Source organism: Myxine glutinosa, chromosome 10 (assembly GCF_964187855.1).
Source record: "Myxine glutinosa chromosome 10, kmMyxGlut1.1, whole genome shotgun sequence".
NCBI lineage: Eukaryota > Metazoa > Chordata > Myxini > Myxiniformes > Myxinidae > Myxine > Myxine glutinosa.
This window is the reverse complement of record NC_136270.1, coordinates 25,779,330-25,806,732: the sequence shown is the minus strand read 5'-3', so window position 1 is coordinate 25,806,732 and position 27,403 is coordinate 25,779,330. Positions and strand designations below refer to the sequence as shown.

The window sequence follows — 27,403 nt, the reverse complement described above, 5'->3', positions numbered from 1 at the left end:
TATATATATATACATATATATACATATACATAGTCATATATATATTATACATATATATACTATATATATATGTATATATAGTATACTATATATATATATATATATATATATATAATATATATATATATATATATATATATATAGTGCATTCAGAAAGTATTCAGACCCCTTCACTTTTTTCACATTTTTGTTATGTTGCAGCCTTATGCTGACATCGTTTAAATCTTTTTTTCCCTCATCAATTTACACTCAATACCCCATAATGACAAACAGAAAACAGGGTTTTAGAAAGTTTTGCAATTAATTAAAAAGAAAAAACTGAAATATCACATTGACATAAGTATTCATACCCTTTGCTATGACACTTGAAATTTATCTCAGGTGCCTCCCATTTCTCTTGATCATCTTTGAGATGTTTCTACACCTTGATTGGAGTCCACCTGTGGTAAATTCAATTGATTGGACATGATTTGGAAGGGCACACACCTGTCTATATAAGGTCTCACAGCTGACAATGCATATCAGAGCAAAAACCAAGCCATGAGGTCGAAGGAACTGCCTGCAGAGCTCAGAGACAGGATTGTGTCGACGCACAGATCTGGGGAAGCCTACAAAAAAATCTCTGCTGCATTGAAGGTTCCCAAGAGCACAGTGGACTCCATATTTCTTAAATTTGGAAGAAGTTTGTAACAACCAGGACTCTTCCTAGAGCTGGCCGCCCGGCCAAACTGAGCAATCGGGGTAGAAGGGCCTTGGTAATAGAGGTGACCAAGAACCCGATGGCCACTCTGGCTGAGCTCCAGAGATCCTGTGTGGAGATGGGAGAAACTTCCAGAAGGACAACCATCACTGCAACACTCCACCGATCTGGGCTTCATGGCAGAGTGGCCAGACGGAAGCCAAACTGTTCAATCTTGGTTTCATCAGACCACAGAAGCTTGTTTCTCACAGTCTGAGAGTCCTTCAGGTGTTTTTCTGCAAACTCCAAGCGGGCTTTCATGTGTCTTTCACTGAGGAGAGGAGAGGCCTTCTTTCAGCATCTTGCGGTCTGCTCTCGGGCTCAACTTGCTGGGGTGGCCTGGCTTGAACAAGTTGGCAGTTGTTTAGAATCTTCTCCACTTGTAGATGATCTTCCGGACAGTCGAATAATTGATTTCAAATTGTTTGGAGATCTTTTTAAATCCCTTCCCAGACTCGTAGGCATCTATATCCTTCTTTCTGAAGGCCTCAGAGAGCTCTTTTGATCTAGGCATGGTGACGCCGCACACTCCAACAACAAAGAGCAAACCAAACTAAATGTCTGAGGTTTAAATAAGACAGGTTCCTCCAAGATCCTCTCTAACGATGTTCTAATCATTTGCACCTGATTCTAATTTTAGGTATTTGAAGTAGTGATACATGTAGGGGTGTACTCACTTTTTCCACATGCGAAATTTGCATTTATCTTTATTTAAATTATACAATGGACTACAAAATGTAAATGTTTCATGATATTTGTTATATTATATCACCTTTATCTATCAATATTGTTGAAATGAAGATCAAATAGCTGTATGTTGAAATATGTTGAAAAAGTCAAAACTTTACATGGGGTGTCCTTACTTTTTTACGTCACTGTATGTAAATGGACTGATTCAATCTGGTAAAACAATGCTTGCAAATGTAAAAAAAAAAAGTTTGGATGCTCTTGGCCTCATCATTTTGCTTTCCCCCCAGGCTTTCCACCCCCAAAATATCCTTTGCAATCTGCAGTACCTCTTGCAACGTGTTGTAAGGCGCAGCCAAGTCCATCTGCAGCAAGTTTCCTACAAAGGGCCACCTTCGGGGTCCAGGAGGAAAGATGCCATGGTTCGATTCCTTGGTCAATAATCTTCGGAGGAATATCATCAAGATTGACCCAGCAATGAGCAGCACAGTTCCAACAGGCACAGGGCCATATCCAGGCAAAAACTCAGCCATCACATCAAGAATATTTAAAACCTGCAAAAAGAATAGTTTTCAGTGAAACATTTTTGGTGTATTTGGTTCAAGGTTCAACATTTCCATGCACTAGTTGTGCCTGGGTAGGCAAATGGGAAGGAAGTACAACCAGAATGTCCAACCTTTAACCTCTGCTCTTTTTATCTTGTCTTGACGTGCAGTTATTGCTTCAGGAAGGTAAAACAAGGTGCATGCCAAAGAGTAAACCACACTACACTTTGGCACAAAAGAGTAACAGGACTCTGTCCTTTCCAAGAGTTACAATAAAAGGCCCCTTGCGTAATCCCATTTGCACGACAAATTGTAACTGAAGACAGCTTGGAAACCAAAACAGGTTTTCCAAATGAGATAAGAGATTTTCATATACATTCACTTGACAAACAGATGTTGAACCTCAGCACCTTGCTAAGGTTCAACGGCTGTTAGTTACCAAGCAAAATAAAATTCCATTCGCTGCAGGCAGCCTGGAAAATAAATTAAACCAAAAAAAGAAAAAAGAAAAGAGGGCAAAACTGCCTCAAAAATTAATCAAATAATGAATTACTTCTGAAAGCCAAATTATCAGCATTTGATATGTAGCCTGTGGCTGCTGGTTGGATCATTGCTGGGAGCATGGCTGTGCTGCATTGGCATAAAAAACACAGCAATAAAAAAAAATTGCGGTCCAAGGAGGTACACGGGGGAGTTTGAGCCCCCCAAATTGGTATTTGCTCCCTTCCCCCGAAACTACACACAATTTCAATGAAACTTTACCACAACCTTCCATTTACCACAACCTTCATTACCCATGATGCACCAAACTTTGTTTACGGCATTAAAAACTAGATGGTGTAGCGACCCATGGGTCCCCCAAAGCTCGAGACCAGCAACATAATATCCTTGCCCAAGCCGGTGACGTAACCGGCGGACAAACCGCGGCGCCGAGGTTATAATTGCTTGCACCTGTCGGTCACGTGACCATCAAAGCGTGCCTCGCCTGAGAGGCGTGGCTTTGGTTCTGACGTATGCTTTTTGGTTTGGATTATATGTATGCGAACCCGATAAACGGGTTTTCAGAGTTCCCGAGTTGATTATACAACAAACATCTTCTCGGACGAGTTTGTGTCTTGTCCGTCACTTCGTCCGTCTCAAGCAGGAGCGCTGCTCCTTCACTGGTGACCCCGAGTTTACGACACGTGATGGACACGGCAGTGTCCCTCAAACTGCCCACTTTCTGGGAAGCACATGCCACCGTCTGGTTCGCTCAGGCGGACTCCCAGTTCGCCCTGCGTGGCATTACGGAGGACACCACTAAATACCATTACGTGGTCGCCGCGCTCGTCTCCGTGACCGCCGCCTGCTGCCTGAGCCTCCTCCAGAGCCCGCCCGCTGACGGCAAGTACGACGCCATCAAGGCACTTCTTCTGGGTGCTTTCGCCCTCTCCCCGGCTGAATGCGCACGACGCCTGCTCGACCTTCCTGGGCTCGGCGATACGCGCCCGTCCGAACGTATGGACTACATGCTCGCGTTGCTCGGCGAGCACCCCTCGGATTTCCTTTTCCGAGAGCTTTTTCTCCGCCAGCTCCCGGCCCAGGTTCGGGTCGCCCTGGCAAGCACGACCATCGCAAATCCCCGCGACCTCACCAGGGAGGCCGACAAGATCGATTCGGCAAGCCAGCTCGTCGGGGTGGCTGCCGGGAGCCCAGTCGGCGCCCGCGGCACAGTTTCCCGCCTGACGCCCGCGACGCAGCTTCCTTCCCGGAGTCCGCCGGTCCGGCGCGACTGGCAGCGGCAACGCCAAGTTGCCCGGTCCCGACACGTCGACCGGAGCCCCCGCCAGACCCGGCCTGGTGTTATTTCCACGCCAGGTTCGGGCGGCGGGCCCGATCATGTCAACCCCCGTGCACGTTCGGCAAGTCGGGAAACGGTCGGGCCGGCGCTCACTACCAGCCATGAGCGCCGGCCATTCCGGAAACCTGCTATTCATCGCGGACCAAGCGTCGGGGCGGCGTTTTCTCTGCGACACCGGCACTCAGCTGAGCGTCATTCCCGCTTCGGCGGAGGACAGGCGGGCCGCCATTTGCGGCCCCTCCTTAATCGCGGCCAACGGCTCCGCCATCCGCACCTTCGGCCCACGCACCGTCGCCCTCCGCTTCGGCAGCCAGCTCTTCCGCTGGGAGTTCGTGACGGCGGATGTCCCCATGGCTTTGCTCGGTGCCGATTTCTTTTGCGCCCATGGGCTGCTGGTCGACGTTAAATGTCGGCGTTTCGTCAACGCCGAAACTTTCAGCTCGCTGGCGTGCACATTGAGCCGTTCCGCGCCCACCGAGCTTTCCTGCATCCTCCCGTTGGCAGACGACTTCGCGCGTCTCCTCGCGGAGTTCCCGGCCCTCACGCGACCAACGTTTTCGGCCGCCGCGGTGCGTCACGGCATCGAGCATCATATTCCCACTACGGGCCCGCCGGTGTACGCCCGAGCTCGCCGTCTCGACCCAGCCAAACTCGCCGTCGCCAAGGCCGAGTGCGCCGCGCTGGAGCGCCTTGGCATCGTGCGGCGCTCCGACAGCGCCTGGGCCTCGCCGCTGCACATCGTCCCGAAGCCGGGGGGCAGATGGCGGCCATGCGGCGACTACCACCGCCTCAACGACGCCACTACCCCCGACAGGTACCCCGTCCTGCACATCCAGGATTTTTCCGCCCGGTTGGCGGGGCGGATCATTTTTTCAAAAGTGGACCTGATTCGGGGGTACCACCAGGTGCCCGTCCGCCCAGCCGACATCCCGAAGACGGCCGTTATTACACCTTTCGGCCTCTTCGAATTCCTCCGGATGCCCTTTGGCCTCAAAAACGCGGCACAGGCATTCCAGCGCCTGATGGACGGCGTGCTGCGCGACTTGCCGTTCCTCTTTACCTACCTGGACGACATACTGTTCGCCAGCACGTCCAGAGCCGAGCACCTCCTCCACCTCCGGACGCTGTTCGGCCGCCTCAGCGAGCACGGCTTGATCGTCAACCCGGCAAAATGTCACTTTGGTGCGGCGACGATCGACTTTATGGGCCACCGCATCACCCGGAACGGCGCCGTGCCGCTACCGGCCAAAGTCGAGGCCATCGCCGCTTTCCCGCGCCCCCGCTCCGTCAAGGCGCTGCAGGAGTTCCTCGGGATGGTGAACTTTTATCACCGCTTCGTGCCCTGAGCTGCGCAACTCATGCGGCCCTTGTACACCACCCTCCGCGGCCAGCTGGTGAAGCGCGACGTCGTCTGGTCCACGGACATGGACGCTGCTTTCACCGGCGCGCAACGGGCCCTCACCGATGCCACGCTGCTGGCCCACCCGGTACCCCATGCTCCCATAGCCCTCACCACGGACGCCTCCGACTACACCGTGGGCGCGGTTCATGAACAATGGGTAAACGGGGCCTAGCAGCCGCTCGCGTTCTTCAGCCGGCAACTCCTGCCCAACGAGTTGAAGTACAGCACTTTCGACCGCGAGCTCCTCGGGCTCTACCTGGCCGTCCGCCATTTTCGCCACCTCCTGGAGGGCCGCCCGTTCACGGCCCTTGTCGACCACAAGCCATTGATTTTCGCCATGGCCAAGGTCACGGAGCCGTGGTCGGCCCGCCAGCAGCGCCACCTCTCCGCCGTGTCGGAATACACCACGGACATCCGGCACGTCGCCGGAAAGGACAACGCCGTGGCCGACTGCCTTTCTCGAGCCGGCGCCAACGCCGTCCACCTCGGCGTCGATTTTGCCCTGATGGCGACGGACCAGGCCACCGACGGCACGGTGCAGGCGCTCCGGGTGGCGGACACGGGCCTCCGCTTGGCTGACGTCCCCTTCGTGGACACGGTCCTGCTTTGTGACGTCTCCCAAGGCCGACCTCGCCCCGTTGTGCCGGTCACCTGGCGGCGTCGCATTTTTGCTTCGCTCCACGGCCTCTCTCACCCGGGCCGGAAGGCGTCCCAGAGGCTGGTGTCGGCACATTTCGTCTGGCACGGGTTGCGACGGGACGTCCGCGACTGGGCCAATGCCTGCACACGCTGCCAGCGGGCCAAGGTCCACCGTCACACCCAAGCTCCGCTGGCTCCTTTCACCGTGCCCGAGCGACGTTTCGACCACGTCCACGTGGACCTGGTGGGTCCCCTGCCCCCATCGCAGGGGTTCACCCACCTGCTTACCATGGTGGACAGGACCACCAGGTGGCCGGAGGCCGTGCCCCTTGCCTCCACCACCACCGCCATGGCCCAGGCGTTCATCGCCACCTGGGTCGCGTGTTTCGGCGCACCAGCGGACATCTCGTCGGACCGCGGCCCACAGTTCACGTCCGAACTGTGGGGCGCGGTCGCCCGCACGTTGGGCGTTACCCTGCACCGCACCACGGCCTACCACCCCCAGGCCAACGGGTTGTGCGAGCGGTTCCACTGCTCCATGAAGGCCGCACTCATGGCCGGCCTCCAGGACGACGGCTGGGTCGACCGGCTCCCGTGGGTCCTTTTGGGCCTCCGCACGGCTCCAAAGGAGGACCTCCAGGCGTCCACCGCCGAGCTGGTGTACGGCCAGGCCCTCCGCGTCCCGGGCGAGTTCGTGCCCGATGCCACCAGCCCCTGGTCCGCCGCGCGCCAGCGCATGGACTTCCAGGAGGCCGCCCAACGTTTCGCCCCGGTGCCCACGTCCCGCCACGGCGACCCCCAATCCTATGTCCCCCCAGCACACCGCACGGCGGAGTATGTCTTTGTGCGCCATGACGCGCACCGGGGGCCACTCCGGCCACCATATGACGGACCCTCCCGGGTCCTACGATAGGACAACAAGTCCTTCGTCGTCAGCATCGGCGGCCGGGTGGACCGGATTTCGGTGGACCGCCTCAAGCCGGCCCACATGAACGTCGGCCAGCCGCCAGGGCTGGCTCTCCCACCGCGGCGCGGCCGCCCCCTGTCCACTGCACCCCCCGCCCGGCCACCCGCCACCACACCGGACCCCCCCCCCCCCACGACCAGCCAGGGGTCATTTCGATCGGGTCATCCGGACCCCCCTCAGGTTGACCTTCCTGGACCAAGTCGATTCTGGGGGGGCGTGTGTAGCGACCCATGGGTCCCCCAAAGCTCGAGACCAGCAACATAATCTCCTTGCCCAAGCCGGTGACGTAACCGGCGGACAAACCGCGGCGCCGAGGTTATAATTGCTTGCACTTGTCGGTCACGTGACCACCAAAGCGTGCCTCGTCTGAGAGGCGTGGCTTTGGTTCTGACGTATGCTTTTTGGTTTGGATTATATGTATGCGAACCCGATAAACGGGTTTTCAGAGTTCCCGAGTTGATTATACAATAAACATCTTCTCGGACGAGTTTGTGTCTTGTCCGTCACTTCGTCCGTCTCAAGCAGGAGCGCTGCTCCTTCAATGGTATTCATAAAGTACTTACCCTGTGCAGTCAACTTGTTGCGAACCAATTCTTCTGTTTTGGAACTTTTTTTTCCTTTGATCCAACATGGCTGCCAGACCACGTGAGCGATGACATCATAAATTTATATTATCTCATAAAATTGTTGCATAGATCACGCTCAATACATTTCAAACTGATCAGACTAAGCGTTGTCCCTGTCGAATTATGACGTCATAATTATGGCACCGATGACATCATCATCAACATATCTTATTCCCCAAGGGGAGTACTTGACAATGAGCCACGTTTCAATTTTTTTCCATTGAGCGGTTGGGAGATAGAGGTGTAACGTTTTCCCAAGATGGCATCCGTACCACGTGACCTATGACGTCATAATTATGAATAAAAAAAATTATACAGCCGGAGGTGCTTCTTTGGTAAAAATTTCGTGTCAATCAGACCAACGGTTGCCTAGAAAATGAATTTTTAAAATGCAGACACGTATGGCACATGGCACACGTACGTAACTGAATGCTTAACCACGTTTTCGCTTCGTGAGCGCAGGGTAATAATTCTGGGTCTCCGGGAGTCTGTGGGTGGTTTGAGTAACTGTTGCTCCTGATCCAGGTGAGCTTTAGGACCAGCGGTCCTATTTTTTATTCTTGTGTATTGCCGTTTCAATTGTGGATTGTGTTTGTGTGTTTGTTACCCTCGCCAGAGGAGAGGGTATTGCATTTGAGTCCGTTTGTCCATTTGTTTGTCTGTCTGTTTGTCCGCACAGAATAAATACGATTTTCTCTGCAACCGTTGGTCCGATTGACAGGAAATTTTCACCAAAGGTGCAACTCCACCTGCATAATTTCTTAATGATAATTATGAAGTCATAGGTCACGTGGTACAGGCGCCATCTTGGAATGCTCTTTCTTCTTTGTTTGTGCGTTTGTTTGACTTGTATTTATTCCTAAACTTCTGGATGGAATGAGTTGAAAGCTGATGGTTGCTCTCAGGGTATGCATAAAGGGTTTTCGGTGGTTAAAAAAAACAAACAAAAAAAAAAACATAACCCCCAGAGGTAAGGGTTTGTGGGAAAGAATCCAAATTATCTCCATGTAAATATGCATTGTATAGTACCACCTAGCTTAAGCTAGTATTACAAGTCGTAAATCATAAAGGGATGAGGGAGGAGGGATTAACGCATTCTAACAGAAAGGTTATTTGCTAGTGAGAGCAGTTAATGAAGAACGTGAGGGAAGTGCCGGTGACAATTGGCAGTTAAGTAATCAAGGTCCAGGTAGAGCAACAGTTGGAGCAGAAAAGCTGTGTCCAGCTTTCAGAGTTGGTCCATCTGGCCACTGCGGACACAGAGGCTTGTAGGTCAATGTTGCATAAGGATTTGATCATAAGTAGGTGGTTGTGGTTCAGCGACAACAAAGGAAAAAAAAAAAAGAATTACACCTAAAATTAATAAATGTTCACGATTACCAAGAGCAATGAATCATTTAAGGATTGCTTTACAAGTGGCTGTGGTTGATCATTGTCAGCTCTTCTCCCCAATAACTCTTTCAGGGGCTCACTCCGCTGTGCTCTCCTCCTACCATGCCTGAATGGTCTCGTTGTCTTTGGTGTCACCAGTCACCCCCCATTTGATATTACATATTCCCCTTTATTTATGGATCATTGGTGGTCACATTACATCGGTGTACGGATCGTAGGCATTCCTTTTGACTTCCAAATGATGAATGTGGACGATTTATAATTTTGTCATTTAGTTTTTATTCTTGTATGCTCATAAGAAATTGCATTTGCAATCAAGGTGGTGCGACTTGTTTGCTTTCTTGGTGAACCTAGCCTCTCAAATCATTTGTGTGGAAAATTAAGAAATTTTGCTCAACCCAACTCAACCATGTGAACTCTGAAAAGAGATCTGCTCTCATTGTGTTGTAAACTACTACCAAGAGATGCGCATGACGCCCTATTGAAACGAGGACGACACTCTTCGACGTCATGACGTCGACCGATATGCCTCCGCCCACATTATTACATCATTATAATAATTGTACGAAGTTTGCTTTAAATCCATTCAGCTGTTCTCAAGTTATCACATTTTTACCTGACATGACCTCTGACCTTTGACCTCTTGACCCCAATATTTAATCAGTTAATATTAACATCATTATACCTACCAGCGTGACTCTGTGCGCTCCGCCTGCCTCACCACACGTCGTTTCAGAGGGATAGGCATCTTTGACCATTTCGGTGTCTTTTGGGTCTTCATAGTGTTTTGGGTCTTCAGTGTCTTTTGGGTCTTCAGGGTATTTTGGATCCCTGGGCCTTTCAGGGTATTTTGTGTCTTTGGGGTGTTTTGGGTATTGAGGGTGTTTTGGGTCTTTGGGGTGTTTTGGGTATTCAGGGTGTTTTGGGTCTTCAGGGTGTTTTGGGTCTTCAGGGTGTTTTGGGTCTTCAGGGTGTTTTGGGTCTTCAGGGTGTTTTGGGTCTTCAGGGTGTTTTGGGTCTTCAGGGTGTTTTGGGTCTTCAGGGTGTTTTGGGTCTTCAGGGTGTTGTGGGTCTTCAGGGAGTTTTGGGTCTTCAGGGAGTTTTGGGTCTTCAGGGAGTTTTGGGTCTTCAGGGTGTTTTCGGTCTTCAGGGTGTTTTAGGTCTTTTGGGTTTTCAGGGTATTTTTGAGCCTCATGGCCTTCAAGGGTATTTTGAGGTCTTTGAGGGTATTTTGGGTCTTCAGGGGTCTTGGTGGTATTAAGGGTCTTGGGGAAATTAAAGGTTCGTCAAAGGTCTGAGGGGTCTCAGTAGTCTAAACGTAATTAAGAGGGTTAATTATTTAAGAGGGTGTTAATAAAAAAAATTGAAGAGAAAGAAGAAGACGTTTTGGTCACACACACAACCATATACGTTTGCCCTATTATAATAAGATGTGTACCAAGTTTGAATTGCATCACTTCAGCCGTTCTCAAGTTATAGACCTATTACAGACTTTGGCTTTTTTTTTTTTTTTTTTTTTTTTGTATACTGAATCGAGGCTCGTGAAAGAGCTAACATTTACTTCACAAACAAATCAACCAGACAAACAAAATACCCAAAAAGAGGGAGCGGAAGACAAGATGGGGAGAGAAGGGGAAGCACACAAACACAACATCCGAGAGCAGGGAGATGTGTGGAAGGGAGAGGGCCCGGGGGGAGGAGGCATGGGAAGGGGGGTGGGGGGGAGGGAGAAGTATAAAACACAAGGTAGGCTATGAGCCAGACCCCCCAAATTGACCGGTCGGTACCATACAGATGGAGTAAGGCTCATTGTGATTTTTAGCAAGATATATGTCCCTAGATATGAAAAAAAAGTGATAGCAGTGTATAACTCTCGGCCATCTCTGTGTTATCACCCGAAATATTATTATACGCCTGCTTCGCTTCGCCAAAAAATGTGATATTTGCTAAAATTGGAATAAATATATGTTTTTAAGGACCACAGAGTGCCAATAATTTGCATACTGGATGCCAACTAATATAGTAATAGAAAATAGAACATTTGTGGGGGTTATTTATCAAAATATTGATATAATGACAAAAAATATGTTAAATTTAGTGAAAAAGTGGTCGAAATCGCTTCGAGTTCAGAATTCACATTGTACATTTTTGTCAATATTTCAAAAATGAAAACTCCCAGAGTAACATTTGACCCCTCAAAATCTTCGCAAGGAACCACTGCATTGGAATATATCATTACTTTGTAATATGGTGGTTGTTTGGGGCACATATTTTGGCAAAGTTCAAAATATGTTCAACCATACCCCCTAATTTTGATATTTTGGAACGAAACATAGCTTTTGAACATTTTAGGTTTATTCGTCTACTACTTTTGGTATCTCAGTGTAATTTTTGGTATTAGCTAGTATCCTAAAGTAGGTTTGTAACATCAGCTACATTATATTTCACAATGCATGCAAACTTGCTCCACACTCTAGGTTTATCATGATCTCTCGAACAAATACGCCTTGTTATTATACAGTATTATTACCAATCAATTTTTAACACAATTGACACAGATTACAGGCATTTAAAACACATACTAAATAATGCTTATAAGTTGAACCTATCCTTTTATGCATCGGGCTACTTTAAATTACAATGAACGTCATACATATTATACTTAAATCACTAAACAGAAAATAAATGTCTGAAATGACATCACGAAAGTGTCCGTCCCTTTAGATGCGCAGCATATTTGGCTCAGAATCCGTATTCTTGCTCCTCGTCAGATGGATCATCCTTGTCGAGGCTGTCATCGTCTGGCTCGACAGACAATGGCTGATTGTCGCAGGCGGCAAGTTTACACATGTCTGTACATTTCAGTCCATTGGCAATGCAGACACAACTTGGTAGCTTGCAGCTCCTGGAACAATTACAGGCCAACAAATCCAGAAGAGCCTGAGGTGCTGCCTGTCCACTCATCCAGTCCACAGCCAGAGTTGTTCTATCCTGATCATCCCATTTCCATCCTTTTCCAACTGGACTGGGGGTCATTGGGTGCCTTTGAAGGCTTCGTTTCCAAATTGCTGCCTGGTAATTGGCCCGCTGTACGTGTTTTCGGAAGCGGGTCATTGCATGGAGGCAATTAGTGGCTCTCAATCCCGCCCTTCTTTGCACAGAATAGATGGTATCGAAGGCTATTAAGTTCCTTTGTACCAGACTTGGATGCATATAGGAGGCATGTGAAATTCTCCAGCTTATCCATAAGCTCCTCGGCCACATTCCATTCTTTTCCCAACTGGGCGAACGTTTCTTGGACCTCTTTGCTAGACCTAAGCAGTTTAAGCGCACCGAGTTTGCCTTTGCCGGCAAATGTGCTGACAGTATCGCAACCTGTGTAAGCATGCATCCATATAAGTCCATGACAAACATCTGCGCCCACTGAAGCTGCAATTTTGGTAATGTCAATGATTCGTTTCCGTTCTTTGGTGCCACATTTCTGGAACAATTTTGATGCAATTTGAGTATGAAACGCCAACGCCATGATGAATACGTCAGTGTCCTCGGAGCTGATTACAACTGCTGGATATCCAGTCTGTGCAGCATGAGCAGCGTGAAGGAAGAGTCGACCATCTGCTTCCTCATGTGTACTTTGCAGCTCAAGCACCTCCTGGTGTCCTTCCGTGGTGATTTTGTAACACTTGTCTTCAGTTGTTACAAATAAGACCTTTCCATTCAGATGCTTGGTGTAATCTGGTTTCCTCCATTCGCTCACCAGAAATGAAATGAGGCTAGACTTATTCCCAACATGGGCCAGGAAGCTTCTCCATTGCCTTACAATTTGCGATGCTGTGATGTCCTGAAGCTTAAGTCCAAGTTCCTCTCCTCTCCTCTGGCGAGCCTTTCACAGTTCTTGATGGATGCATCTTGGTAGGTGTCGAAGACGATGTCGATCCTGTCACTAGTGCTGCCATCTTTCAGTGCCATCGACAAAACAAACTGGGCAATTTCCCCAAAGTTGACTTGATCCCCTTTCACCTTCTGGATTATGCTCATTCCATCTATTATGGTTGCAGAATGATCAGGAAGTTGGTCAGCAGGGGCTACATTATTTTGTAGATAACTAGCAAGAGCAGCCTTGTTGGTTTTACGGTGGAGACCTTCTGGGGTTGCGAGTGCCCATGGTAACGGACCAAGAGGATGGGATAGTACATCAGCCATCTGCAGATTTCGTCCCTGTGCCATCACAATGATGCGACCAAACAATGCTCTGTCAGCTTGAAGAATCACGGATCTGCCACTCATTTTGACTTGTTTCTTCTTGCATAAATTACTGAAGGTTTTCAGTTTGTTCATTTTCATTGGATCATGAAAGCGTTTGATTGGTGGGTCCGTCTCGAGTCTCTCAGCTTTGAAGTTTGTGTAGCATTCAACTCCAATGTCTCTGGCATTCTTCAAATCCGAGCAGATATCTCCGGGGGCTTTTTTTGCTGTCGAGATACTGATAAGTTCGCGAGCTTCTTCAAATAGATTTACCCAGCTCTTCACCAGATGTACGATTGTCGAAACAGCATCCTCATCTTTCCTCACACGCGTTTTGTGCAGGTCAGCATGTGGAACATTTGATCCCTGTTCTTGTACCATTTCCCTCATCTGACCAAGAAAAGCACTCCTGTGTTCTGCAGTAATGTAATAGCGCTTGACTGCTCCTGATTTCAGACTAAACCTTGTTGTGCCTCCTGAGTTCAGACTAAACCTCTGGGAGTTTTCATTTTTGAAATATTGACAAAAATGTACAATGTGAATTCTGAACTCGAAGCGATTTCGACCACTTTTTCACTAAATTTAACATATTTTTTGTCATTATATCAAAATTTCATAAATAACCCCCACAAATGTTCTATATTTCTATTACTATATTAGTTGGCATCCAGTATGCAAATTATTGGCACTCTGTGGTCCTTAAAAACATATTTATTCCAATTTTAGCAAATATCACATTTTTTGGCGAAGCGAAGCGGGCGTATAATAATATTTCGGGTGATAACACAGAGATGGCCGAGAGTTATACACTGCTATCACTTTTTTTCATATCTAGGGACATATATCTTGCTAAAAATCACAATGAGCCTTACTCCATCTGTATGGTACCGACCAACCCCCTTGGCTCATAGCCTAAGGATACTGCAAGGACTTCCTGGACAGAAGTTGGTATTTCAAAAAAGTGGAATTGGGGTGAAATTAGCGGGGGTAGAAAAGATCAAGGTTTTGGATGGGGGAAGATAAGAGATGGTGGTGAACAGCTGTTTTAAAGACCTGGAGGGTGGAGTGGGATTGAAGAGAGTGAGGGAGTTTGTTCCAGAGGTGGGAGAAAAGAGGAATGAAGGAGTGAAGGTGAGCAGAGAGTCTTGATTTTGGCAGTTTAACCATAAGAGGGTTGCAGGCAGATCTTGTGCGACCTGTAGGAATATTTGCGGGACAGAGGCCCAGAGAGAGCTGGGGGGGGGGGGCAAGGCCAGAGAGGAGTCGGTAGAAGACGGAAAGACCACCAACCTGCCTGCGGTGAGTGAGTGAGAGGCCCTTGGAGTTAGCTTCATCGCGGGAGATGACGCTAAAGTCCAATGAGTTAATCTTTACATCATTATACATGATGATGCATTGCCTGGCGTTGGCTTAGCGGTTAGGGTGCCGGCTTGGGATCCTCGGATCCTGGGTTCGAATCCCGGTCGATCGCTGAATTAACGCCAGGGGGGTTGACTCAGCCTGTCATCCTTCCGAGGTCGGCAAATTGAGTACCAGCTTGCTGGGATGAATGATCACGGTGTGTACCCCGGTTTAGATTAGGTACACCGTATCCCTGTGCATCGCAGGAGCGTGACCAAGGGTTGGCGTCAGGAAGGGCATCCGGCCATAAAAACATTGCCTCAAACAGGGAACCATGATTGTCATGGGGCCCGCAAGGCTAACCCCCGCTCTAGCGGGGAAAAATGGCCTTAAAACGATAATTCACATTCATTCATTATACATACCTGTACCAAGTTTGACGAAGATCCCTTCAGCCATTCTCAAGTTATCGCGGTAACGAAAACCTATCATGGACGGACAGCTGGAAGGACAACCTGAAAACATAACGCCTCTGGCGACGAAAAAAAGATGTTGATAAACAGTATGGACCATCTGTACCGGGAGCTTTGTGAGGCTTATGTTTCTCCAGCTTCTTGCGATGGTAGATGGATGGATGAAGTTTATGTTTTCACACTGTCTGTCTGTTTGTGAACATGCGAATGGTTCGGTGGATGTGTGGAGTATCGTTGAGAGAGAGGAAGATAAATGATGAATTGCGAAAGATGATGGGAATAGAGCCTGTCATGGATGCTGTGAAGAGAAACAATTGTTTTATTTGTTTTTGTTGTTGTATACAGGATCGAGGCTCGTGAAAGAGCGAACATTTATCACACAAAAAATCAAAACAGACACACACGGTATATAATAAGGGGAGCTGTATAATAAGGGGAGCGGCAGACAAGATGGGGAGAAAAGGGGGAGCACACAAACACAACATTTGAGAGCAGGGACATCTGGAGGTCTGTGGGAGGGCGAGGGCTTGGGGGGAGGAGGCGTGGGAAGGGGGTGGGGGTGGGAGAAGTATAAAACACAAGGATACTGCAAGGACTTCCAGGAAAAAAGTTGGTATTTCAAAAATGTGGAATTGGGGTGAAATTAGCGGGGGTAGAAAAGATCAAGGTTTTGGATGGGGGAAGATAAGAGATGGTGGTGAACAGCTGTTTTAAAGACCTGGAGGGAGAAGTGGGATTGAAGAGAGTGAGGGAGTTTGTTCCAGATGCGGGAGAAAAGAGGAATGAAGGAGTGAAGGTGAGCAGAGAGTCTTGATTTTGGCAGTTTAACCATAAGAGGGTTGCAGGTGGATCTTGTGCGACCTGTAGGAATATTTGGGGGACAGAGCCCAGAGAGAGCTGGGGGAGCAAGGCCGGAAAGGAGTCGATAGAAGACAGAAAGACCACCAACCTGCCTGCTGTGAGTAAGTGAAAGGCCCTCGCAATCAGCTTCATCGCGGGAGATTCCAATGATTCTGAAAGCTTTGGTTTCAACAGCGTGAAGCCGAGCTCGGTGTGAGGCAGGAGCACTGGCCCAGAGGGGAGAACATTATTCCATTGAGCTGCCGGTGAAAGCCTTGTATGTGGTGAGGAGCTCAGGTGTGCCAAGGAAGGACGTCGCACGACGGAGGATGCCCAGTCGGCGACTGGCTTTGGAGGCCAGATTTGAAATGTGGTTTTCCCAGGAAAGATCATGGCAGATAGTGAGACCCAAAAGCTTGAGTGACAGAACTTCTTGGAGAGGATTGTTCAGAAAGTAGATGGGAGGGTTGTCCAGTCGGTCTTTTCGGAGAGACATAGTAAGAGTGTGAGATTTGTCAGGATTGAAAGACATGTTCCACTTGTTTGACCAGTCTTTGATTTTGTCCAGGTCTGCAGAGAGTGAGGAGGCTGCAGACTGCCGATCTGAGGGATGAGGAATGAGGAATGGAGCGGCAGAGAGTGGAGTCATCAGCAAAGAGATAGAGAGGATTTTCAAGAGGGTCAGAGAGATCATTGATTAAGACCAGAAAAAGCACAGGGCCCAGAACACTGCCTTGGGGAACTCCAGCCTGAACAGGAAGGGGAGATGAGAGAAACCCATTCAGGGCCACACGTTGACGATGACTAGAGAGGAAGTCCGCAAGCCATGCGTGGAGATGTCCATGGATACCATAGGAGGAGAGTTTGGTGAGCAGAGCGGGGTGCCAGACGGTATCGAAGGCACGTGATATGTTAAGGGAGACAGCTCTAATTTCCTGTTTGGCATTGAGGACATCCATCCATTGTTGAGACAGCAGAAGCAGCATGTCCAGAGTAGAGTGACCTGGTCTGAAACCAAATTGATGATCGGAGATCAAGCCATTGGAGAAGAGGAAAGATTTGATATCCGAAGCAATGATGGTTGAGATGGTTAGTCATGGTTGATATGGTCAAGTCATGTGTTGAGGAAGGATGAAAGTGACTGGTTGAGAAGAATGATGGAAATGAATGTATAACGAAGCAGAGGACAGGGAAGACCGAAAAAGACTTGGCTAAAGATGGTGGAAGAAGAATTGCGGGCAAGGGGGTTAACAAGGGGAGATGCAGAAAATAGGGCAAAATGGAGCAGATTGTCATGGGGCCCGCAAGGCTAACCCCCGCTCTGGCAGGGAAAATGGCCTTAAAATGCCTGTTGTTGTTGTTTTGTTGTCTGTTTGTGAACAGGATATCTCAAAAAGGTTGTGGATGTATGTCAGACGAAATTTGGTGGAGAGATTGGGTATAAGACAAAGTCGAAATTATTAGATTTTGGTGATGATCCGCATCCGCATCTGGGAATTTTTAAAGTGATTCTTCACTGTTCTGTTTATTTGGCTGTAGAGTGCATGTCTCAACGACTCGGTTTCTTCTTTCATATGTAGCACAGGACTGCAGGTAGCATCATTGGTTGAGGGAGTTGTTGTGCTGTGCTGACGCAGTGCCCCTATTACTAATCAGCTGGTACTCATTTTGCGGACCTCGGAAGGACGGCAGGCTGAGTCAACCACACCTGTTGTTGATTCAATCGCCGAGTGAGATTCAAACTCAGGAGCCGCCCTAACCGTTAAGCCAACACCAGGCTTACTACTCAGTTTCAGAGTACACGACACGCAAAGCCGCTAGCTGAAGCTGGTATTTTCCGACCAACGTCTCACTCTCCGTTCATTGAGTGGATGGAGATGCAAGACGTGAACTCTCATTCCCGTGGACTCATCACGACCCGAGTCCACGTTATCCTGAGCTGTCGCAACCCAGACCTGCAGAATACATGATGTTCATGATGCACACGTACACCTGTAGCTCTCAAAACATGCGCAACTATAACGGCACTCAGTAGAGAGCATAGCTCCGCCTGGTTGGCCATATCACTCAATAGTGAAGAATCACTTAAAATTTTATACGAGCCTGATCCAGATCTTCACCAAAATTGAATAGATTCTTCCTTGTCACACACACAACCTGTCCAAGATGTTTCGTCCAAATCCATCCACAACTTTTTGAGATATCCTGATATGTATCGTTTTTGGCCCTAACTCCCAATAGTGAAGCATCACTTGTTATTTTTTTTTTGTTTGTTTGTTTGCTTTTTGTATACAGTATCGAGGCTCGTGTAAGAGCTAACATTGATCACAAAACGACAAACTGACACATAAAACATAAAACATATGATAAAGGGAGCGGGAGACAATATGGAGAGCAGGGACATCGGGAGATCTGTGGGAGGCGGAGGGCTTGGGGAGGGGGAGGCGTGGGAAGGGAGAGGTATAAAACACATGGACACTGCTAGGACTTCCAGGAAAGAGGTCGGTATTTTAAAACAGTGGATCTGGGGTGAATTAACAGGGGGTAGAAAAGATCAAGGTTTTGGATGGGGGAAGATAAGAGATGGTGGTGAACAGCTGTTTTAAAGACCTGGAGGGAGTGGGATTGAAGAGAGTGAGGGAGTTTGTTCCAGAGGCGGGAGAAAAGAAGAATGAAAGAGTGAAGGTGAATAGAGAGTCTTGATTTTGGCAATTTAATCATAAGAGGGTGGCTGGCAGATCTTTTGCGACCTGTAGGAATATTTGGGGGACAGAGCACAGAGAGAGCTGGGGGAGCAAGGCCAGAGAGGAGTCGGGAGAAGACAGAAAGACCACTAACCTGCCTGCGGTGAGTGAGTGAAAGTCCCTCAGAGTGAGCTTCATCGCAGGAGATTCCAATGATTCTGAAAGCTTTGGTTTCAACAGCGTGAAGCCGAACTAGGTGTGAGGCAGGAGCACCGGAGCACCGAACCCAGAGGGGAGAACAGTATTCCATTGAGCTGTGGATGAAAGCCTTGCATGAGGTGAGGAGCTCAGGTGTGCCAAGGAAGGACTTCACACGACAGAGGATGCCCAGTCGGCGACTGGCTTTGGAAGCCAGCTTGGAAATGTGGTTTTCCCAGGAAAGATCATGGCAGATAGTGAGACCCAAAAGCTTGAGTGACAGAACTTCTTGGAGAGGATTGTTGAGAAAGTAGATGGGAGGGTTTTCCAGTCGGTCTTTTCGGAGAGACATAGTAAGAGTGTGAGATTTGTCAGGATTGGAAGACAAGTTCCACTTGTTTGACCAGTCTGTGATTTTGTCCAGGTCTGTAGAGAGTGAGGAGGCTGCAGACTGCCGAACTGAGGGATGAGGAATGGAGCGGCAGAGAGTGGAGTCATCAGCAAAGAGATAGAGGATTTTTGAAGGGGAGGGGTGAGGGGGGAGTTTTGAAGGGGAGGGGTGAGGGGGGAGTTTTGAAGGGGAGGGGCGAGTGGGGAGTTTTGGAGGGGAGGGGTGAGGTGGAGTTTAGAAAGTGGATGATTAATGAAAAACGAACATTTATTACAAACTGGGTTTATTGTGATTTTCAAGTTAGAGATCCGTTTGAAAATGATAGAGGAGGGGTGGAATGAAGGTGAATTTAGAGAAGGTAGAAAGGAATGACTATGAGAATGATTTTTTTTTTTTTGAAATGGAATGATTTCATGAGGAAATTGAAAAAGGCCTTTTAAGTAAGAAGAAAAACAGCGTGTTGTAATAAACCACTGAATAAAACACTGCAGGGGAAAGGTCCAACATACTGTATTTAAACAAAACCGTGAAAGAGACTCAATTTGCCGACCTCAGAAGGATGGCAGGCTGAGTCAACCCCCCTGGCGTTAATTCAGTGATCGACCGGGATACGAATCCAGGATCTTGGGATCTGAAGCTGGCACCCTAACCACTAAGCTAACAACAGACTTAAAAAATTCTTTTTATCGTATCCGAATTCATAGTCAGATCTTCACCAAAATCGAATATATTTGTCCTTGTCACACACCCAACCTGCCCACCAAGTTTCGTCCAAATCCATCCACAACTTTTTGAGATATTCTGCTGTGCATCGTTTTTGGCCCTAATTCCCAATGGTGAAGAATCACTTTAAAAATTTCTAGTAGCCGGATCCGAATCTGGATCTTCACCAAAATCTAATCATTTCGTCCTTGTGACATGCGCTACATCTCTGTCAAATTTCGTCCGAATCCGTCCTCAACTTTTTGAGATATTTTGTTCACAACCGGGCAAACAGGGGTGAAAACATAACCTCCATCCACCTTTGGTGGCAGAGGTAACAAAACCCACAAGCTCCACTCCCAAAGAGTGTGTGAAAGCTGGAAGGGGTCGAGTGTTTTTATCCACGACTCAGTCCAACTTCAGGTGTGTTTGAGGTAAGCTACACAGATACAGGTGAACATGGAGCACTCACAAATTATATTGAAGCAAATCAACAGCGACGTCTGACCTGTATGTCTCCACAAGGTAAACAAGTGAAAATTTAAAGGCTGTGTGTCTTCAACCATTTACCTCAAAAAATCACCATTTACCTCGACAAATCATAATTTACCTCGACAAATCAGCATTTACCTCGACAAATCACCATTTACCTCGACAAATCAGCATTTACCTCGATAAATCACCATTTACCTCGACAAATCACCATTTACCTCGACAAATCACCATTTACCTCGACAAATCACCATTTACCTCGATAAATCACCATTTACCTCTACAAATCAGCATTTACCTCGACAAATCACCATTTACCTCGACAAATCAGCATTTACCTCGACAAATCACCATTTACCTCGACAAATCACCATTTACCTCGACAAATCACCATTTACCTCGACAAATCACCATTTACCTCGACAAATCACCATTTACCTCGACAAATCACCATTTACCTCGACAAATCACCATTTGCCTCGACAAATCACCATTTACCTCGACAAATCACCATTTACCTCGACAAATCACCATTTACCTCGACAAATCACCATTTACCTCGACAAATCACCATTTACCTCGACAAATCACCATTTACCTCGACAAAACACCATTTACCTCGACAAATCACCATTTACCTCGACAAATCACCATTTACCTCGACAAATCACCATTTACCTCGACAAATCACCATTTACCTCGACAAATCACCATTTACCTCGACAAATCACCATTTACCTCGACAAATCACCATTTACCTCGACAAATCACCATTTACCTCGACAAATCACCATTTACCTCGACAAATCACCATTTACCTCGACAAATCACCATTTACCTCGACAAAACACCATTTACCTCGACAAATCACCATTTACCTCGACAAATCAGCATTTACCTCGATAAATCACCATTTACCTCGACAAATCACCATTTACCTCGACAAATCACCATTTACCTCGACAAATCACCATTTACCTCGATAAATCACCATTTACCTCGACAAATCAGCATTTACCTCGACAAATCACCATTTACCTCGACAAATCACCATTTACCTCGACAAATCACCATTTACCTCGACAAATCACCATTTACCTCGACAAATCACCATTTACCTCGACAAATCACCATTTACCTCGACAAATCACCATTTACCTCGACAAATCACCATTTACCTCGACAAATCACAACTGTCGAGTTTATCCACGACTTGATACCTAATTAGTATTTATAAACAACCAATGTAACCTCAAACTTCTCATAAACTGTTGTAATGATGCGTTTCTTATCACAAAATCATTTGGAGGACAAACAAACACAGCAAGAGTTTTGCAGAACAAACAGTGAAAAAGAGAAGGAACGTAGTTCCGCGGGCGGCTATAGAGTATAGGAAATGATAACAAAACCTGCGGTAAACTATACCAATGGGAATAGCTCATTGGATGACCATAACATAGCTAAATGTCGAAACGACTGTTTCTACTCACCCACCTTCAATAAAAATTCCCGGAGTTAAAAAAATGAAGGTCGCAGAATGAAACCACGCAACGCAGATGGCGATTTTATGCCTGCGATATGGGTGCAGTGTATGGAATGTGCTTGTGAAGAAGATTCTACCCCGGCTAGTGGAAAGGGTTCAGTATTACACTTGGGTCCATTTTTTGTTTGTTTGTTCGGCTGTTAATTGTCCGCACAGAACATATGACTAGTAATTAAATCCTGTTGAAATTCTAATGGTACGAATGATAAATCATTTCATGGTACATGTCAATTGACAATCTATCTACATGATATAAATAAATCGGCTAATGCTGCCTGTCTGTGTGTTTGCCCCACGCTGACACATGGAAACGCTCATTGGAGAGAAAAATTATTAATTAAAAGTTCCTTAAAATGAATTAAAACCTATTTTTTTCATTAAAATTTTATTTCTTTCAATTGGACAAAAAAAAATTACTGGCCGGTGTATAAAGCAACAACATTGCCTCGATCGCTCCCGAATTTTTGTACACCGCACCTTTCCTATGCCATCTCCAGGCATTGCAAATCGTCATTGCTGGGCACCGAAGGGGGCTCGGCAGTGACGCACGCTGAAAGGGAGTACTCAGTTTTCACTCTGTTTGTTTGTTTTCTTTCTTGTTTTCTTGTTGTACACCGCACCTTTCCTATGCCATCTCCAGGCATTGCAAATCGTCATTGCTGGGCACCGAAGGGGGCTCGGCAGTGACGCACGCTGAAAGGGAGTACTCAGTTTTCACTCTTGTTGTTTGTTTGTCTTCTTGCTTTCTTGCATTCTTTCTTTCTTTCTTTCTTGTTTGTTTGTCCGGGCGATATCTCAGCCATCCTTTGAGCTAGGAAGCTGAAATTTCGGCACAATAGTGAGCAAGTCCTTTCTCAAAAAGAGTATTTTTTGTTTTTTGATTAATCAATTAATTGAGGAGTTATTTAATTATTAGCGATTAATTAAGTACTTATTTAATTAATTGTACACCGCACCTTTCCTATGCCATCTCCAGGCATTGCAAATCGTCATTGCTGAGCACCGAAGGGGGCTCGGCAGTGACTCACGCTGAAACGGAGTACTCAGTTTTCACTCTGGTTGTTTGTTTGTTTTCTTTCTTTCTTGTTTGTTTGTTTGTTTGTTTGTCCGGGCGATATCTCAGCCATCCTTTGAGCTAGGAAGCTGAAATTTTGGCACAAAAGTGAGCAAGTCCTTTGTCAAAAACTGTATTTTTTGTTTTTTGATTCATCAATTAATTGAGGAGTTATTTAATTATTAGCGATTAATTAAGTACTTATTTAATTAATTAAATTTCATTTCTCTTCTGACCATTAACTCAGGCACCTTTTGAGTTAGGAAGCTGATATTTGGACATGCCAATGACCAGGTGATTTGGCGGCAAAGGCTATTTTTGATTTATTAATTAATCAATTAATCGATTAATTATTTAATTATTTGAATAATGACAAAAACAATTTTTTTTTTCAGTTACAGATTCTGATGAAATGGTGGTGGTTTATGTGTTCTCTGACCGAATTGATTAATAATTTAAATTTTTAAAGATTATTATTTATTTATTTTCATTATTAATCATTTATTTATCTTCTTTCTCATTTGGCCAATATCTCAGGCACCTTTTGAGCTCAGAAGCTAATATTTGGACATGAGTGACCAAGTGATGTGGCTATCAATGATATTTTTGATTTATTGACTAATCAATTAATCAATTAATCGATTAATTATTTAATTATTCGATTAATTACTACTAAAAAAAAAAAATCAGTTACGGATTCTGATGAAATGGTGGTGGTTTATGTGTTCTGTGACCGAATTGATTGATAATTTAATTTTTTAATGATTGTTATTTATTTATTTTCATTATTAATCATTTATTTATTTTCTTTCTCATTTGGCCAATATCTCAGGCACCTTTTGAGCTGGGAAGCTAATATTTGGACATGACAGTGACCAAGTGATGTGGCTATCAAGGATATTTTTGATTTATTGATTAATCATTTATTTTTGATTTATTGATTAATCATTTAATCGATTCATTATTTATTGATTAATCAATGAATTATTTATTGATTAATCAATTAATTATTTAATTTTTTATTAATGACTTATTTGATTAAATTTCTAAAAGATACATCTTCGGATGAAGCACGAGTGGTTTTGTTATGGTATTAGCCAATTGATTAAGAAAATATTTTGTGATAATCTTTTATTGATTTTAATTATACAATTAATCAATCAATTAGTGTACACCTCTCCCTCCCAATGCAGCCTCTATGAGCTGCACTGCGGTATTGCCGGGCGCCAGAGGCGCCCTGGCAATGCCGCGCTGTAGGATATTTAATTATTTGGCATGGGGGCGGTGTACTTTGAATGTATCTGTACTTGTCAAATTTCCTTTCTCTAGTGACCATTAACTCAGGCACCTTTTGAGTTAGGAAGCTGATATTTGGACATGCCAATGACCAGGTGATTTGGCTGCAAAGGCTATTTTTGATTTATTAATTAATCAATTAATCGATTAATTATTGAATTATTTGATTAATGACAAATGTTTTTTTTTTTTTTAAAGTTACAGATTCTGATGAAATGGCGGTGTCGACCGGGAGCCCAGGGGGGTCAGCCTAGCTGGAAAGTTAACCAATTTTCATGTATATAGCAATGGTCCATGTGCATGTCCATATAAGGAAATGGACGTCTGCCGGACACATTGTGGTGGGTGTGGTCAAAAGGGCCATTAGAAAGGGACCCCAAAATTGAGCTAGATCAGCTCTGTGAGTTAACCTGGTGAAACCTACTGGAAAATGTTCGGCATAGTCCCAGATATCATGAATGACCACTGCCAGACAGTTTCAGTCGTGGGTTGTGCCTACCAGACTTACATAACCGGTACCCCAAAATTGAGCTAGATCAGCTCGTGAGTTAACCCGGTGAAACTTACTGGAAAATGTTCGGCATAGTCCCAGATATCATGAATGACCAATGCCAGACAGTTTCAGTGTTGGGTTTTGCCTGCCAGACACCCCCAAATGACTCCACCCCCAAAATTGAGCTAGATCAGCTAGTAAGTTAACCCGGTGAAACCTACATTAAATAGTTCGGCATAGTCCCAGATATCATGAATGGCCACTGCCAGACATTTTCAATGGTGGGGTGCGCCCGCCAGACTTACATAACTGGTACTCCAAAATTGAGCGACATCAGCTCGTGAGTTAACCCGGTGAAACTTACTGGAAAATGTTCGGCATAGTCCCAGATATCATGAATGACCACTGCCAGACAGTTTCAGTCGTGGGTTATGCCCGCCAGACACCCCCGAATGCCACCACCCCAAAATTAAGCTAGACGGCTAGATTGAGCTGAGAAAAAGCCCAATTTATCTCTTGATTCTGTGGCTTTGTAATTTACTCACAATTATCAATATAGCATGTATTTGACCAAGCCTGAACCTGGACAACAAGGTGCCAGGCGTGTTACTTTACATGTATTACTTTTTGTGACACTTTTAACTGGTATATGTGTGGGAAATAGTCAGTTTAAAATAGGAATCAAGTAGTCAAGTTCTCTTTTCACTGCAACCCAACTCATTTTATTAATGATCAGTCATCAACACATCCAAGAAGATATTAGAAGCAGAACGAGAGGTAAGTTTTGTTACTTAAATTGCTCCCCATAGATATCATGCTGCCACCTATTATCTCATTAATCAAGCTTTAAAACTTAAAGATTTAAGAGAAGTCTCTCCTTTGTAACTATACTCAAAATCAGTGTGTTTATGATGATGCAAAGCGGTACATGTACATCTACATCCCTTTGAATCCATCAGGAACGTGTATGTTACCAGTATAGCGCTGAGGCCTAATCACAAAATGCAAAGAATTCACCTAACCCTCACCCTCCTGCTGATGCTGTCCATCCATCATATGGAGGGCCGCTTGTCCATTAATTAGGCCTACCTTATCCACTGATATAGACATGTCAATGAACCTTATGCAGCCAAGGTTACTCACACTATATACTACAAGTGGAGCCTAAATGCTTAGCTGTACAGTCATTAACTTTAAAGCTAAACAATGTGAATTTATGCTCTTTTCTTGATTGAGGGAACAACAACAACATGCATTTTAAAGGCCATTTTCCCTATTAGAGCGGGGTTAGCCTTGCGGTCCCCATGACAATCTTTTCCATTTTCCCCTATTTTCTGCATCTCCCCTTGTTACCCCCCTTGCCCGCATTTCTTCTTCGACCATCTTTAGCCAAATCTTTCTCGGTCTTCCCCATCCTCTACTTCCTTCTACATTCATTTCCATCACTCTTCTCAACCAGTCACTTTCATCCTTCCTCAACACGTGACCAAACCATCTCAACCGGTTTCTATTCACAGCATCAATCACAGGCTCTATTCCCATCATCTTTCGCAATTCATCATTTGTCTTCCTCTCTCTCAACGATACTCCGCACATCCGTCAAACCATTCGCATTTCCACCTTTTCCAGCCTCCGTTGCTGCTCTACATTCATTACCCAAGTCTTCCTCCCATAAATCATAACACTTCTCACACATGCACCAGACACATTTCCCTTCAGCTTCAATGACACTCCCCTCCTCGTCACCATGCCACTCAGTTCACGAAACTTCTTCCATGCACATCTCACTCGAGCAACCGTTGCCGAGTCTGATCCACCTTCTCCATTCAGCATGTCTCCTAGGTAACAAAATGTTTTCACACCTTCCAGCTTCACGCCGTCTCCAAGATCCAACTCAACATTTCCTCCATCTGCAGCTCCCTCTGTGCACACCTTACACTTGAATGTAGCTGCCACACTGGTTAATCACCCTCTCAAACCACTACATTTTTGATGAACCCACTCAGCACACATTGTACATTGAATGGAATTCACTCCAACACCCTTCTTGCACACAGCACACGGCCACTTCCCAGTTCTTTCCACCTCACCACATGCTTTACCTCTTGCCATCACCTTCGTTTTTCCGATATTCACCTTCAGACCTTTTGTCTCCATACATTCCTTCCACTTGTTCCTGTTCTCCTTCAGTCTATTCATACGTTCTGCAATCAACACCAGATCATCTGCATACAACAACTCCCACGGTAAACCCTCCTTTACGTTCCGAGCCAGCACCTCCATCACAGCTACAAATAGTAGTGGACTTAGTACCGACCCCTGATGCACTCCCACCTTCACCTCAAACTCACCACTGTTCCCGTCCTTCGTCCTTACAGCTGTGCGCGCTCTTTTGTACATTGCCATCACTACTCTGATCAACCATTCCTCCACTCCTAACTTCCTCAATGCCCTTGTCACTACTTCGCGTGGAACCATATCAAATGCTTTCTCCAGATCAACAAACCCAAGAAACAACTTCTTCCTCTTCTACATGTACTTCTCCTGCAACTGCCTCACAATAAAAAGCACGTCTGTCGTTCCTCTTCCTGGCATAAATCCAAACTGCATTTCGTCAATCTTCACTTTCTTCCTTATCCTCCTCTCCAACACCCTTTCCAATACCTTCATTCCATGCTCCAATAACTTTTTCGCTCGATACGAGCCACAGTCCAGAGGGTCACCTTTCCCCTTGTATAGAGGGATGAGGGTACTCAATTCCCAATCCACTGGAATGCGGCCTTCTTTCACCGCCAGATTACAGATCACTGTGAT

General features: G+C 46.1%; 2 protein-coding genes across 7 annotated transcripts in view; one reads left to right on the top strand and one right to left on the bottom strand.

Annotated features, from left to right (window-relative positions):
- LOC137434304 (cytochrome P450 2C23-like) overlaps window positions 1-21,835 on the bottom strand; it is an 80,106-nt gene extending 58,271 nt beyond the window's left edge. For 2 of the 6 annotated variants that reach the window (XM_078785461.1, XM_078785465.1), the window contains exons 1-2: window positions 21,698-21,828; window positions 1,756-1,980 (exon numbers count right to left, since the gene is read on the bottom strand). In XM_078785461.1, the coding sequence (XP_078641587.1) occupies window positions 1,756-1,959 (204 nt within the window). In that variant the 5' untranslated portion in view covers window positions 1,960-1,980; window positions 21,698-21,828. Of the gene's footprint in view, window positions 1-1,755; window positions 1,981-21,693 lie in introns of all 6 variants that reach the window. The other 4 variants (XM_078785466.1, XM_078785463.1, XM_078785464.1 and 1 more) reach the window with 4 other exon arrangements.
- LOC144888245 (cytochrome P450 2C23-like) overlaps window positions 1-27,403 on the top strand; it is a 799,004-nt gene that overhangs the window by 438,831 nt on the left and 332,770 nt on the right. The window lies entirely within an intron of this gene.